Here is a 16,643-nt window from a genome sequence, read left to right as displayed (position 1 = left end):
ACAGGGTCATCCTGTTCTTCAGAAAGCTGACAGTGATCTATGAAAGAAGGCCTACGTGCTGGAAAGGGGCCATGAGACCGTATCTCAAGGCCTGGCCTGGTGTCAGCACAGACAACTCTATCTTGGGCATAGTCCACGGTCTCTCTGGAATGGGCAAAAATTCCCACTCTCCAACAGTTACCGGGAAACCATTGGTTGGGCTCAGGCTGCCTGCCACTGTGTCCAATAATGAAGGCAAGGGTGAATCATATAAGATGTTTATTGATAAGGCCAGCCAACCAAGAAGACAGGGCGCTGACAAGCATCAAACCCTGTCTTACAGCAAGGTGCAGGGGACAGGATTATAAAGGGGAAGGGGGCTTAGGTGAGGCTGGAATGGAATGCAGCTATGGCTGTCCTTGGTATCCACAGACGTCAGCTATCATCTTTAGTCATCAGGTCATGAGATGATGTTTTGACTCCTGGGGGGTCAGTCTGACCATGCTTATCGGTTCTGCTTGCTGGATTCACAGCTGCATCACCTCCTTAATGGCTTTGAACAAGCCTTGAAAAAGAAACTTAAGGAAAAACTTAATCCCTTATTCACATACTAGAAACCCGTTGCACGAAGTGCAATAGACTTTCACCTGGCTGCCGGCACCAGTTTTCCGCCAGCAGCAGTTTTCCTCTGGCCACCCGCCTATCAGAGCACCTCCCGCCAGCGCGATCGGCTACCCCGAGAGGAACTCCGACCCGGGAGGCGCTCCGATAGGCGGGTGGCCAGAGGAAAACTGCTGCTGGCGGAAAACTGCTGCCAGCAGCCACGCTATCGGCCACCACCAGCATCTTCCGCCGGCCCCATGGGTCCTTCCGCAGCGTTGGCCTAACGGCCGGTGGGAGGAGCGGGAGTCAGGGACTCGCGAGTCCCCGCCCCCCACTCCTACCGCCAGCCAATCGGCCACCCTGAGTCCCGCCCCCCGCGCCTCCAGCCGGCCCAATCGTGGGCGTAGCGGAGTGATGCAATTTGCATATTGCCTTTTTATTATGTAGGATAAGAAACTTAACCCCCTATTCACATAAGTATTTGTGTTCTAAGATTCAAAATAATATGATTATTTTCAGATTAATTCAGGTGCTCTATCAGATTATAAGTCCCCCTATCATCACCAGCCTCCAGGCTTCTCTACCAAGACACCAGACCTGTGATGAAACTGGTACATCTTGGATGTACCAGCCCTCCCCCATCAGGCTATAAGCCATAAGAGAGACTCCAAACAAGACCAGCCAGACTGCCCAGCTGAGACCCCATCAGCCATAGAATCATGACAGATGATTAAGTAAGTGTATTGTCTTAAGACACTGTTTTGCAGTGGTTTGCTACACAGCAATAGGTCACTGAAATGCTTGCCCTCAAGAAGCTAAATATATAAAGAGGATCAGCCAAACAAACAAACAAACAAAAAATATCCCATGAGGAAAGGGCTACACAAAATCTCTACCACAACTAGACTCTGTGCAGACCTTTCTCCCATTTCCAGAAAAATAGGACCTGTACTTAATAGAAAGAACAGCAGAGAGCATTCTCTGGCACCCACAAAATAGCTTTAAAAAACCAGCTAATCAGGTTGTTAAGGGGACAAGCACTTATTTTTTCTGCAATTGTATTAGGATCCATCCTTATTTGCAGAGAGTCAATAAGAAGGGAAAAAAGACAGTCAGATTTAGGGTCATTAAAAAAGGAAATCTTAATGGGGCTTAGAACAAAGTTACAGACTCATTTTCCCAACTTCTGCTTTTATATATCTGCTGTTAAATTAGGAGATGTCTGTGTATCATTTTCTCAAATCGGTTCTGCCATGATGATGGCAGAGGTCATGTTTTTTTGTGTGATCACTTACAATTCCTTGTGCAATATTGCACCTAGCAGGCTCTCCCCCTCCCTTCACCCTTTCTAAAAAGCAATGGGAAAATATCCTCTGGTGAGGATTAACAACAACAACAAAAGAATGGCTACCATGTATGACAGACAGAGCACTCCGTGGACTTTACTCCTTGGTCCCACTAATGTGCTCTGAGGACTGTGTGCACTTTCGTCCCAAGTGAGAAAGGACTGGCTGGTGGTGTAGAGACTCCTCCAGCGCTTCTGCCTCACAGAACAGAGAACTGGCTCTACAGCTGGCTTGCTTTTACAGGTGCCTAAGGATTTCCAATGGGTTCCCAGCTTCTGGACCTGCTTTGCTTTTATCGCCACCATGGCCTTTGTCCATCACAGAAGAGCCCGTGTTAGAGAACTGTGCATGAGGCCACCTGGTCCTCAGGGCAAATGTGAGATGATTCATCACTGAGTTTAGTTGTGCTATTCTTCCAAGGAAATCCATCATTGATGGACTGTCATGGTCAACGGACCCATCTTTTTTTATTTTTAAGATTTTTAAAAACTTGATTTTTAGAGAGAGAAACATCGATGTGAGAGCAAGACATCGATCAGCTGCCTCCTGCACACCCTTTACCAGGGACTGAGCCCCCAACCTGGACATGTGCCCTGACCTAGAATTGACCAGCAACCTTTCAGTGCACGAATGACACCCAATCAACTGAGCCACACTAGCCAGGTCCTGACCCATCTTTGAATCATATGGATCACAAGATCAACCCTATCCAAAAGAAGTGTAAGATAAGCCTCACGCAGAATTTTAAATTTCTAGTAGCTACATTTTAAAAAGTAAAAAGAAAATGGGTAATTACTTTTTAACAAATTTCATTGAACCTAATATATTCAAAATACCATTTCAGCATGCAGTTAATATCAACAATCATGAGCGAAATGTTTTTCATTCTTATTTTTCATAGTAAATCTCTGAAATTTGATGTGCATTGTACACTTGTGGCACACCTCAGCATGTACCAGCCACATTTCAAGGGCTCAGTGGCCACATTGTTTAATGACTACTGTATTGGACAGCACAGAGCAGATTCACGATGGACTGATTGCTGTCAGGTCCTCTAAAAAGGAAAATGGAAAAGGGGGGTGAAGGAAAGAGAAGGAAGAAAAGGGGAGAAAGTAAAATAAAACTTTAAATATACACTCCAAAAATAAAACAAAGCATCTGTAATCTTACTACCCAATGATAAGCACTGTTAATATTTTTGGTTATAAACTTCTAATATTTCATGCTCATATTTGTCTTTATAAATATGAAAATATATTGTACATACCATTTTATAGCCTAGATATTTCGCATAGCAAATATCATGATATTAAGTATGTATTAATTGAAAAAAATACTGATCACCTACTATGTGGTCTACATGGATGCTCTGCTTTAGGCATTTTGGATATATCAGTAAACAAAATAATGAGCACTGTCTTATTTTTTTATTTTTTATTTTTTAAATATATTTTTATATTGATTCATCCACTGGACACATGGAGGGAAATACACCTTCTAGCCTACTGGTAGTAGGTTGGAGGCCAAGTGACTAGTTCTGGACAGTGAATTGTGCATGGTAACATGTGGCTCTTCTGGGCTGGAACATTTAATTGCCTGTGCAAAACCCTTCAAATATCTTTTTCCACTCAGCAGAATTCATTTATATTCTGGTACATTGATTGGCTGCCTCCTGCACGCCCCCTACAGGGGATGGAGCCCGAAACCTGGCCATGTGCCCTGACAGGGAATCAAACCATGACCTTCTGGTTCACAGGTCTACACTCAACCACTGAGCCATGCCAGCCAGGCTCAAGTAGGTTTTTAGACCCTTGAAAAACTCATAAGCCTTAGGATAACTCAGATGCCAGGCCATAACCTAGTCTATCAAATTATCCAATGTCCTTAATCTACCTTGACATTTTTTCAGGAAGGATGGGTTCTGGTAACCGTTAGCTTTTAATGAGTATCTTACCACCCTTTCACTCAGTAGGACTAGACAAATTCACTCTTGACTAATGTCCTGCATAATTTCCTAGTATCAATTGACCTGGTCTATCACAGAACAGATGCAGCTGCCTTGCCTTCCCTGGAACCAGCAGATATTTACAAAGAAATTTGTCCTTCTTTTTCTTCTTCTTTTAATCCTCACCCAAGGACATGTTTTTTATGGATTTTTAGAGGAGTAGGTAGGGAGGGACCGCAGGGAGGGAAGGGGAGAGAAAAAGAGAGACGTCAATGTGAGAGAGAAACATCAATCAGTTGCTTCCCGTCCAAGGATCAATCTGGAAACCGGGGTTTGTGCCCTAACCGGGAATTGAACCCTCCTCTTTTGGTGTACAGGACGATGTTCCAACCAACTGAGTCACACCAGCCAGGGTAATGCATACTGTCTTTATGGGGCTTACATTTCTGTTCAGAGAAGATAGATAATAGGTAGTAAATATAATGTTAAAACAAAGTGTATAAGAAGACGACAAATATTATAAGGGTGGGGAAAGTATACAGCATGTGGGGAATGAAGGAGAATAAATCAACCAAACCCTGTATTAATTAGAATAGTCTGGTGAGTAGCTATTGAAAAGTTGTCCCTTAAGGGAAGACTTGAAGGAGGAGCAGGAACAAGTAATTTGAATACTAGTCTGGCCACTTGTATTCAAGTCTCCTATTTACCAGTTTCTAAACAAGGGCCACCCAGAGCTCCCTGCTCTGACCAACAGTTCATTAGTGGTTATTCTACTACAAGTCTCTGAGGAAATGTTCAAGCAGAGGTAATATAGCCAAGACAAAGACCCTGAGATAGGGCACACAGATGGGGTCAAGGAAAAGCTAGGTGGCTCCAGCAGAGTGACGAAGCCAAGAGTAGAAATTGAGGTAAGAGATGGGCCAGATCAGAAAGTTTCTTGTAGACCATAGTCATGACTTACATTTTCACTCTGGGTGAGATCAAAATTGTAGCATATTGATCAAAGCAATGCATGCTCACTGCTGAATAGCAAAAATAAAAACAAGAAGGTCTCTTGTCCTGGCAAGACCAAGTTAGTACTGGAAGAAATCATGAAAGAAGACATTTCTATGTTTCCTTCTATTCTCCACACAAATATCAATATTCTTGCAGGTTCTTCTGGGCTGGTGGTAGGTAGTTAAGTCTCCCACTGCTAGTTGACAGACTTACCTTTTTTTTTTTTTCTTTTACCATGCTCCAAAGCAAATTGTGACAACTTTGAATGTTGGGGAGCACCCTTCTCCACATGTGCAATCCATCTCCAACCCATAATCCACTGAGCTTGCTGAGAACCTGCTCTCTGCTGAGAAAGCTTCATGTGCTGATGTACTTACTGTCTTGTTACCTCAAGAATGGTCTCAAGCAGCTGTAGGAAGAGCTGGGAAGAATGTTGAAATGAGCTGTGTGATGAACTCTCTGTGTTCAATATGTCCCTATCCATGACCTTCTAAAGCTCACGATGTGACAATGAGAAGAGGTCTGTTAATGAACAAATTGTATGCTTAGGGACTTTGTGGTCACTCCATAGAATTTCTCATTCTGTAGTCTCAGCTACAGCAAACTATACATTTTAACCAACCTTAGCTGAGTCTCCAATGCTCAATTCTCCAACTAATCTGCTTTGTTCAAATCCTGGGCTCATCCTCATCCAATAAGATAATGGCCACCTGTGTCTATTTCAGACTATTGACCTGACCAAACAGCTCACTGCCCAAGTGGGCTCTGGGCGCCCTCTACTGGTTTTACATGGGCATGACCACCACTAGTGTGACTGAGTGACAGGTTTTAGTCTTCAGGCCTTGTTTGCTTCTCTATGCCAGTATAGCCTTGGGGCATCTGACATTTTACACTGGGGACACACTGTAGTTCTGGAAACTTCTTCTCTAACAAACAACCTTTAATACTTGGCATTAAGACATAGACAAATATCTGGATGGAGACATATCAAAGTGTTAACTGTGGGTACCTCTAGAGGAGTGGATTGAAGTGAGGTGAGGGCCTTAGGAAGCTTCACATCTATTTTTTCATACTTCTGAGTATTCAAAATTTTTAAAACAAATTAGCATGTACTTCTGTATTACTAGAATATTTCCAAATGATATTTAAAATAAAATAAATTATTTCAACAACACTTCATAGTTTATAAACTGCTTTTCATTCATTACCTCCTTATGAACAGCTATCTGGGTTCATATCTACTTGTCAGAGAAATGTAATCCTTATTTGTTATTTTGTACCAAGTGCTAGGCTGTGTGCACAACACTTTCCATGCATATTTATATTTAATCTACACAACATTCCTACGGTGGAGAGTACTAGTATGTTGTACTATTGTTGTAACCATTTTACACATGAGGAAACAGAGGCTCAAGAATATGAAGTGAGTTGCTCAGTGTTCCACAGCAGTAAGTGGCCAATTAGGGATGTGAAATTGAGGCACAGAGATAAAGGAACTTGTCCAAGGTCAAGTAGATAGTAGAGAGGGATCAAACTCAAGTCTCCAGACTTCTATTCCATATGCCAATGATAAAGAGGCTGCCTGTGCCTCAGGCTTAACCCTGCAGCCTGCCCTGAAGTTCTTTCCTCATGTACTAGGCAATCCCAGGAATAGAATCTGGAGGAAGGAAGAGTCAGAATATTCCTATAGTGCCCTCAGTGTACCATGTGAACTAAAGAAGCTACTAAGGTGAAAGGTCAACTCCAGTCTATGACTTTGTTGAGCTTTAATGGCAAGAGCTTTGGAATCAGAGCTATGAAACCAAACCTGGATCCCAAACTCCACCTTACATTACACACCTGCTAGTGGTGTGACCATGGGTAATTCACTTGACCTCTATGATCCTCCATTTCTGCATTGCTTTAAAAGCCATACTTCAGAGATTTACATGACAGTGACTTTGCAAAGGTACTTACAGACACACCTCAGAGATATCGTGGGCTCAGTTCTGCAGTAAAATGAATATCTCAATAAAGTGAGTCACAAATTTGGGGGTTTCCCAGTGCATATAAAAGTTATGTTTATACTATACTGTGGCTTATTAAGTATGCAATAGAATTATGTCTAAAAAGACCTAATTTTAAAGTACCTTATTGCTACAAAATGTTATCCATCATCTGAACCTGTGGGAAAAATTACTCCGATAGACTGGCTATGCACAGGGTTGCTGCAACGCGAGGCACCATAAAAGGAGGCATGCTTGCACCACAGCCCCTGACTTATCATGGGTGTTCAGTAAAGACTCACAGGATATGTTCTTGGCCTTGAAAGTTAACATGAGGACCAGGGTGAGAGCAGATCATGCTGGGATTATAGGGCATAACACCTTAAAGGGCTTTTCAAAGCCACGCAGACACACAGGTCCTCAGCGACTCGTCTCCATGCCACCGCTCCACACATTAACTGGCCACCCCCATCTCTTTCCATTGAAAACTATTGTTTGTGATGGGCAGCATATGGCCCCAAAGATGTCCACACCATAATCTCTGGAATCTGTATGCTAGCTTATATGGCGAAAGAGATTTACAGGTTGATTAAGGTGTAGGGCCTTGGGAAGGGGCGCGTAGTCTGGATTTCCCAGGGAGGGCCAATCTAATCACACAAGTCCTTCAAGTGGAGACGTTTCCCAGATGCAGTCAGGGAACGACATGGTGATGGAAGAGGGGTGAGAGAGAAGCAACTTGGCTGGCTTTGAAGATGGAGAACAAGGGCCACAGACAGGCACACAGAAAGCCTCTAGAAGCTGGAAACAGCCAGGAAACGGATTCTCCTCAGGAGCCTCCTGAAGGGAACAGAGCCCTGATGGCACCTTGATTTTAGCTCAGTGAGTCCCATACCCAACTTCTGACTGCAGAACTGGAAAATAGCACATTTGTCTTGTTTTAGGCCACTATGCTTGTGGTCATTTGTTATAGCAGCCATAGGAAACTAATAAACTAAACTTGATAAGCTGGTCACCAAAGGCATATGGTGTCTTTCTGATATATTAGGTTAAGAGAGGTCAAACTAAGATGGAAACCATTGACCAAGACCATCAAGAACAGTATTTAGCAGGGACTCTATAGACATGAGACAGTTCATTCAGATGAGTTCTCTTAGACTCCCGGGGTGCTGCTCAGGATGGAGGCTTGGCTAGGAGGGGACAGGATTGGGTGAGCAGGGTGAGGAAATGGAGCTCTATACCAAGCTTGCAAGAAGGCTGAGTGTGAGAGAAAGAGAGCAAAGACAGAACCTCAAGTGATTAGCAGGGTGGAGAGGAGGCTATTGTTTTATTTTTTAACTAGAGGCCTGATGCACAAAATCTGTGCAAGGGGCTCGGCCCTCGCAGCCCCAGCTGCCTCAGCCAGCCCTTGCAGCCCTGGCTTCGTCCGGAAGGTCATCTGGATGGTCGTCCAGAAGGATGTCCAGATGGTTGTTCTGCTGTTTGGTCTAATTAGCATATTGCTCTTTATTATATAAGATAGAGAAAGTCTCATGGCATTTGTAGACAGAGGTGAAGTTGCCAAAGAGGTGGGAGGAAGAAAAGACTGGGGAGAATGTACAAAGAGGATATGTTCTGGTGTAGATATACAGAGAGAGATCCATGGACAAACTAAAGAATCATTATTAGTAGTCTGGGATGAGGGAAATCATACTATTTTGTGATGAAAATGAAGCAATTCAGCTCTGGTGGGAAGTAATGTCATCTCTTGGTATAGCTGAGCATGAAGTTAGAGACCATCAAGAATGGAGATTTAGAAAACACATGGAAAATGAAAAATGAGATATCCCAATCACAGAGCTGGACTGATTGAGGAAGAAAGAGAATTTTGGCAAATTCATTCAGCAGTTTCCTGCCTTCAGAAACACAGAGCAGCTTGGAATGGAAATGTTTATCATGTCATTATCTGTTCTCATGAGTCTCTGTCATGCTGGTTTGTGGACAGTGACTGACTATCAATGGGTCATTTTCTCCATTCTCCAGGTGGGAGGGGAGCTAAAGCGGGGGAAGAAATGGAAATGTTTGAAGATAATAAATGAGGTAGGGATTGGATCTTCAATGCTAACTGTAGCCACCCTCTCACTTGTCTGAGCCAACACAGCTGCTCAACCAGACTTATTGGTTTCATCCACCTGTTGAATTTACTACGAAAGCTTTTGAAAGTAGCCTCCAATTCCTTCAAGCCCCAACTCTAACCTGGCTCCTACCTGCCATCCCCAAGACAATAGCTCTTACTTTACTCAGACAATTGATGTTACCCAGTGTGGATTCCCCAGTGTACATCTGTGATGTGAATGGCTGCCCTGGTAATGTGTGGTGTTCTTGCCCAGGTTCCCCCCTATCTCCTCAACCTCATTTCTTAACCATTCATGCCTACACAGAAACAGATGTGTCTCCCCTTTTCATGGAAGAAGACCAGTGGCCACCTCCAGGGCCAAGTCCTCAGGAACCTCCATCAAATCTCTTATCTCACCCTTAATTGTTCTCCTTACTTACACCTTTCCCCACCTCAGTCTGTCCAGGAGACTGTGGCCAGGTTAACATTATAATTCAGCTCAGAAGCCAACAATGACTGTATGTTATTGACATTTTCTATGTTCAATTCCTGCCCCTCCACCATCTGGCTCCAGTCTACCATCCCAGTCTGCTTCTCTTTATAAAATCTATGCATAATCACCTATAACTTTGTTAATCCCCACATACTGGGGTGGGCAAAAGGAGGCTTACAGTTGTCATACAAATGAATAGTACAATAATGAATGAATAATAATACAAGAATAAACGTTGTGTTTCACATACTCACAACTGTAAACCTACCTGTATAACCCAAGGTTTCTCATCTCTCTACCTTTGCTCTTTGTTTTCTCCAATCTTACTCTCATTCACCCCAATCTCAATGCCAAAATTCAATCCATCATTCAGTATTCATCTCAAGGACCACTCCCTCTATGAAGGCTTTGCTGATCTCCCCAATAGGATATGATTGTTCCTTCCTTTAAATCTTAAAGGTGTGGATGTTTACCTCTCTTGAATGTTCTCTATCCCCTCTTATAACAGAGGTTCTTAACTCATCCACAGAGTCACCTGGGATGCTCTTGAAATTATGCCTGAGGCCCACCCCAGAGATTTTGACTCAGTAGCAGGAGTGAAGCTCACATCTGTATTTTTATTGAATATTCTGATATAAAACCAAGACAGAACCATTGTGTTATTTTGAATTTTTCCTACTGAGAGAACAAAAGGGGTTACTAGGAAGAATACATGGAAAGGTAAGTTTGAGTCAGATCTCTGAACCTCAATGTTCTTATCATTAAAACTAGAGGCCCAGTGCATGAATTCGTACACAGGTGGGGTCCAGCCGGCCCACCCCAATGGGGGCCAATCGGGCCAGGCCAGTGGGGAGGAGGGGTCAATCGGGGGCCAGGGCTGGCAGGGAGGAGGGGTTGCTCCCCAATCAGGCTGGTTGGCCTGCCACAGTGTGTGTCATAGCGACTGGTCATTCCAGTTATTCCAGTCATTCCAGCATTTCGGTCACTTGGCTTTTATATATACAGATGGTAATAATAACCCTTACTTCCTTAGATTGCTTTGGAGCTTAGGGCAATGATAGATAGTGAACATCTAAGAGTCCTAAAGAGTGCAGGCACTTAATACACATGGTTTCCTCCCCCAATAGTAATGACTGCCAACTTAGCTCAGTGTTTGGCTCGTGGTGGTTTGTATGATTTTAATGTAACCATTTCTACTCTGTGCAAAGGGTGCGTAAGTTACATGCATATGTTCCCTGGCTGCACCCAGCACTAGATACTGAAGGAAACTGTAGAAATTACTTCATCATCCTGTGGCTTAACTTTGAAACAGTTCTCCTTCCAAAAAGAGAACCTTCTCAACATTACTAACTGAATTCACGGAATGGACACATGAACTAACACGGCTATCACTTCATCACATTCACAACACAAAGAGGATACCACACTGGAGGATTTACTCGGACTTTTCCATATACCACCTCATCTAATCCTCTCGATGATGTCCAAGGGAGATGTTAATGTACGAACTTTCAATAAATATGGAAGTTGAGGCTCAGAAGAATTGAAATGATTTGCTAAAGTTGCATAGATAGGAAATGGCAGAGCTACAATTAGAACTCAGTAGTATAATTTCAAGTCCAATATTCTTTACCCTTCAGCATAACTGACCCAAAAAATTATTCTATTAACTTGATCAAAGTGTGTAGACATCAATCCTGATCATCAAAGCTCAAAAATGCCTGATGCAAAGAATATTTTGCCTTGGCTTATATGAATCAAATTAGCCATGTGCTTCACTGGGTATACTTCTGAGCTTAGTGCATGCTATTTCTTCTACAGGATTACATTCCCTGTTGGCAAACCCCTATTCATCCTTCAAGATCCCGGCACACATGAACACCTCCAGGCAGCTTTCCCAGCTACCTTTGCCCATCCCTGCTGGCTGGATCCTTTTTTTTTTTTAACTACAAAGAAAACAGACTATATCTATGCAACCAGTTTATCTTTTTAGACCTAAAAAGCAAAACTGAGTCATAAAAGCAAAACTGCCTCCTGCACACTCCCTACTGGAGATGTGCCCACAACCAAGGTACATGCCCTTGACCAGAATCGAACCTGGGACCCTTGAGTCTACAGGCTGATGCTTTATCCACTGAGCCAAACCAGTTAGGACCAAAATGAAATTTTCTTTTTTTTTTTTAACCATCACCTGAGGATATGTTTTTATTGATTTTTCTTGAGAGATAGGAAGAGAGAGAGAGAGAAAGAGAGAGAGAGAGAGAGAGAGAGAGAGAGAGAGAGAGAGAGAGAGAGAGAGAAACATTGAGATGAGAGAGAAACATCAATCAATCAGTTGCCTCCTGTACTCATCCCAACTATGACCTCCTGCAATGTAGGTATGTACTTTGACCAGGAATCTAACCCCACAACCTTTTGGTGTATGGGATGGTGCTCCAACCAACTGAGCCATTGACCAGAGCTGAAACTAAGTTTTCTTTATTTTCCTCCTTTCTCTGAAACTTATAGGAAACATTGTTTTTTGCTTTATTTTGTTTTTTAATTTGCTTGTTTGGTTTGGTTTTTTTCCTAGTAAGAAATTGACTTAAAAGAAAATAGCCCCCACGCTTACACTAATGTATAAATGACATAGTTGATCCTCTCCCAGGTACAGCATTTCCAGAAGATGGCCTAAGAGAACTCTGATTTCCAAGCATCAGAAGGGGTAAGGCACAGATACAGTGCAGGCAGGTGATGGTCAGATGTGAAGAAAGGATTCAGAAAGCAGAAGCTGGGGGCCCCTGGAAACAAATGTGGACTTCTCCATCACACCATTGGGGCTGGACCTGTTGTCAGGGATCCAGACTCAACAATTCTGTTTTTAACACAACATGCCAGAGAACTGAGTTCACCAAAGTGTTTAATTCTTATCCAAATCACTTACCATTATGTTCAGAAGAAACTATGTTTATAAATCTTATAAATAAGTCAGAGCATCAAAATAACTCAACATAAAGTAGACAAATATTAAGACATTCTTATGCAGTAAGAAAAGGTTTTCTCACTAAAGAACTGATAGGGAGGAAGCCACATCATGACTAAGTTGTACACCCAGTGGGGGATAATAAGAACATGACCTTAGAACATCTTAAAATTGGGGCAGGGGGAGCTACCACATGTGTACAGGGGATGCATTACAGCAGCTGGCATATGGTAGGTAGCAGGAAATGTTTATTGAGTGAATGCAGGAATCTACATCATGAACATTAATCTGCTCTCCAGATATGTTCTAACCCAAGACACATTCTTTTGGATTGTTTACAAAGAATATAAGCAACATCAGGAGGGAGCTGAACTACTTATCCTGACACCCCAAACAAAGACATTATTTACATATTAAGAAGTTATCTATCAAACATGTTTATGTATATACTAGAGGCCCAGTGCATTAAATTCGTGCACGGGGGGAGGGGGGCCTCCCTCAACCCAGCCTGCACCCTCTCCAATCCGGGACCCCTCGGGGGATGTCCGACTGCCAGTTTAGGCCCGATCCCACAGGCAGTCGGACATCCCTCTCACAATCTGGGACCGCTGGCTCCTAACTGCTCGCCTGCCTGCCTGCCTGATCACCCCTAACCACTCTGTCTGCTGGCCTGATGTCCCTAACTGTTCCCCTGCTGGTCTGATTGCCCCTAACTGCCTCTGCCTGCTGACCTAATTGCCCACTAACTGCTCCCCTGCCAGCCTGATTGCCCCCTAACTGCTCCCCTGCTGGCCTGATCACCCCCTAACTGCTCCCCCTGCTGGCCTGATTGTCCCCCTGCTGGCCTGATCACCCCTAACTTCCCTCCCCTGCCAACCTGATCACCCCCTAACTGCTCCCCTGCTGGCCTGATCACCCCTAACTGCCCTCCCCTGCTGGCCTGATTGCCCCTAACCACCTCTGCCTCAGCCCCCACCACCATGGCTTTGTCTGGAAGGATGTCTGGAAGATGTCCAGTCTAATTAGCATATTACCCTTTTATTAGTATAGATTTATATACAAGAATACATAAAGAATGCCTTTAGAATATATATAAATATATGTAAATAAATATATACAAAAACTGTATGTAAGGTAACATAATTTACATGCATGTAGAGTTAGAATAAGTAGGAAGAGGTGACACAATTTGAAAAGCATGCCTAAGGGCCCCTCACCAATACAGCCCCCCTATGTAGCCACATTGTCTGCAAATCCTCACTTAGCCTCATCCTCCCTCTCATTTGTGTCCTTCTCTCTGAACACAAGCCACAGTATCCCAGTTGTTGCTGGCCTGGAGCTATTGCTCAGTAGGGGCCAGCCGGGCCCCAGTGGAGACTATAAAACAGCCTGATATACCAGCGTAGGCTCAGTCTCCCTAAACATTCCACCTGGATTGAATCCTGGCTCCTCTACTATCATAGTGTGTGACTGTTGAACAAGTCACCTCACTTCTCCGGATTTGAGTTCCTGTGCAAAATACAGATTATAATACCACCTACCTCCCAAGGCTGTGTGAGGGTGACCTGAGGTGACATAGGTACAGCACATATGTCTGTGACATAATAAATATCCAATCAATGTCAATTATTATCACCCACAGTATTGCTTTCCTTGTCTTTTCTGTGGAAAATCCAGCTTGCAGGTTGGGGATTTTCTAATACATTGATGACAAAACCACAACCTTCAGAGCTGCTCTGAGACCCCCATACGAATCCTGCTTTGTGACAACGCTCCCAATACACCCCTCACAAACAGCAAGGGTGGTGAGTGCAGAGGCTCTCAAGTTGGGCTTCTTGGTCCCAAGTCACCTACCACTAATAAACACTATTCCTTGGTATAAATGAACACAGCTTCAGTATCTTACATACCCAGCAAGTGTAAGCCGTAGATGACTGCTATTCATCACTTCACAATTAACCTCTATTCTTTTTCCTTGACCACACAATTTTGCAAAAGTTAATATCTAACTAAAAACCCCAAAAGCAAAGTGTAGTGCCCTAACCGGTTTGGCTCAGTGGATAGAGCGTCTGCCTGTGGACTCAAGGGCCCTAGGTTCGATTCTGGTCAAGGGCATGTACCTTGGTTGCGGGCACATCCCCAGTAGGGAGTGTGCAGGAGGCAGCTGATCGATGTTTCTCTCTCTTCGATGTTTCTAACTCTCTATCCCTCTCCCTTCCTCTCTGTAAAAAATCAATAAAATATCTTTAAAAGAAACAAAAAAGCAAAGTGTAGCAAATTGCACTGTTTTTCTGTTGAAAGACTCCTTCATTGGCCGGGTACTAAATCACATTTTAACATTGCAAAATTGTCAGAGTGTAATTAACCTGTGTTTCTTCACATTCCCCATGTGGCAATTGTTTAAGACACAGCTTTATAAGGGACCAAGAGAGCAGCGAGGGACACGTACATGATGCTGTGAACGTCTGGGCACCCACCGGGGAAGGACCCTACCCAGAGGGGCAGAGCGGAAGGCCAGGGGAGGTGGCGTTTGGAGGAAAGGCCATGTCCAGTCTGAAGGTGCTCCCACTTCTGCTCTTATTCCACATGCAGCTTTTCAAGGCCTTCCCAGTATCTTCTCAACCCAAAGAAGAAAAATATATAGAAGTTGTTCAGGTAAATTAACGATCAGGCAGGTGGTTGATTTGCTGGTAATTAGGAAATTGTATAGATTGCTTTCTCCGTTTAATTAAAACAGCCTGAAAGTAATTATGTGGATAATTTGTTTGAGCTTAAACATCTTTCAGTGGGTTGGGGGGTTCCAAGCTGAATCCTCTAAAAGCCAGGCTCTTCAAATCCTGGCAAAACACTGCTGTTGAGCTGCCTCCATCTGGGGAACCCTTTGGGAAGGAATGGTTTTAAATACACAGCCGAGTGGTTTTCTCTTCGACTTACCTAAGATTTTCCCTCCCAATCCAGTTATTCCATGTCTGGCTCCTTCCATCTGACTGTCTTTGCAGCCCAAAATCCCAGGTGCACAAGAGAGCAGGAGGATGGGAAATTATAAGGAAAAAAAATCCGTTTATAGTGTAAGCAGATTTCCCGACACCAGATGAGGGGGCTTGGTATACACTCTTGGAAGAACTGTAAAAGCAGAACCAATAGCCTTTTCCTGTTGTTTCCCAGGATGAACGCTAGGCCAAATTTTTAAGACACACAAGAGAATGCTGTCCCAAACTTGTCGTACATGACTTTCTCAGCATCCCAGTTTTAGAAAAGTGTGGTGCTTATTTCTTTTTCTTTTTATCTTTTACATTTTAAAAGTGTCTCTTATGCCGAAACCGGTTTGGCTCAGTGGATAGAGCGTCGACCTGCGGACTGAAGGGTTCCAGGTTCGATTCCGGTCAAGGGCATGTACCTTGGTTGCAGGCACATCCCCAGTAGGGGGTGTGCAAGAGGCAGCTGATCGATGTTTCTCTCTCATCGATGTTTCTAACTCTCTATCCCTCTCTCTCTTCCTCTCTGTAAAAAATCAATAAAATATATATTTTTTTAAAAAAGTGTCTCTTATAATGGTTATAATGGTAATAGTAATCCCTGGCTAATAGCTAGTTTTTTCAGTATTTATTCTGAAATATTATCTCATTTCATCCTTATGACAACCCTGTGAAATAGGTATTATTATTTCCTCTTTAGAGACCAAAGCGACTCTAAAATCAGTTAAGCGATATGTCCAAGAACTCACAGTTAATGTGTGGCAGAAATAAGATTGGAACCCAAACCAATCTGATCCCATAGCTTGTGAGAGCCCCAAAGTGCCCTGTCCTCTGTCACTTACAGGGTGCCAAGAATTCAAAGGCTGCTTAAGAAATGTTTTTTTTGTCTTTATTGATTAATGTATTACATATGTGTCCTTATTCCCCCATTACCCCCCCCCCCAATGCATGCCCTCACCCCCCTGTTGTCTGTGTCCATTGATTAGGCTTATATGCATGCATATAAGTCCTTTGGTTGATCTCTCCCCCTTATCCCCACCGTCCCCTACCTTCCCTGAGGTTTGACGTTCTGATCGATGTTTCTCTGTCTCTGGATCTGTTTTTGTTCATCAGTTTATGTTGTTCATTATATTCCATAAATGAGTGAGATCATGTGATATTTATCTTTCTCTGCTTAAGAAATTTTAAGACTGCCTGCCCACCCTCCAGAACCTTTACTTCCTAATGAGTGTTGGCCGCTTTAAAAGAGTTACTGGGCCTAACCGGT

At 43.3% G+C, this 16,643-nt stretch overlaps 1 protein-coding gene across 1 annotated transcript in view; it reads left to right on the top strand.

Annotated features, from left to right (window-relative positions):
* Window positions 1-14,945: 14,945 nt before the first annotated feature.
* LOC307110183 (matrix metalloproteinase-27-like) overlaps window positions 14,946-16,643 on the top strand; it is a gene marked incomplete at both ends in the record, with an annotated part of 29,676 nt that continues 27,978 nt past the window's right edge. The window contains 1 exon segment of the mRNA XM_079789190.1: window positions 14,946-15,056. Coding sequence (XP_079645316.1) covers window positions 14,946-15,056 — 111 coding nt within the window.

This window comes from Cnephaeus nilssonii, assembly GCF_951640355.1.
Source record: "Cnephaeus nilssonii genome assembly, chromosome: 13".
Lineage (NCBI taxonomy): Eukaryota > Metazoa > Chordata > Mammalia > Chiroptera > Vespertilionidae > Cnephaeus > Cnephaeus nilssonii.
Note: the sequence above shows the minus strand (reverse complement) of the source record. Positions and strands in the feature narration are given on the sequence as shown.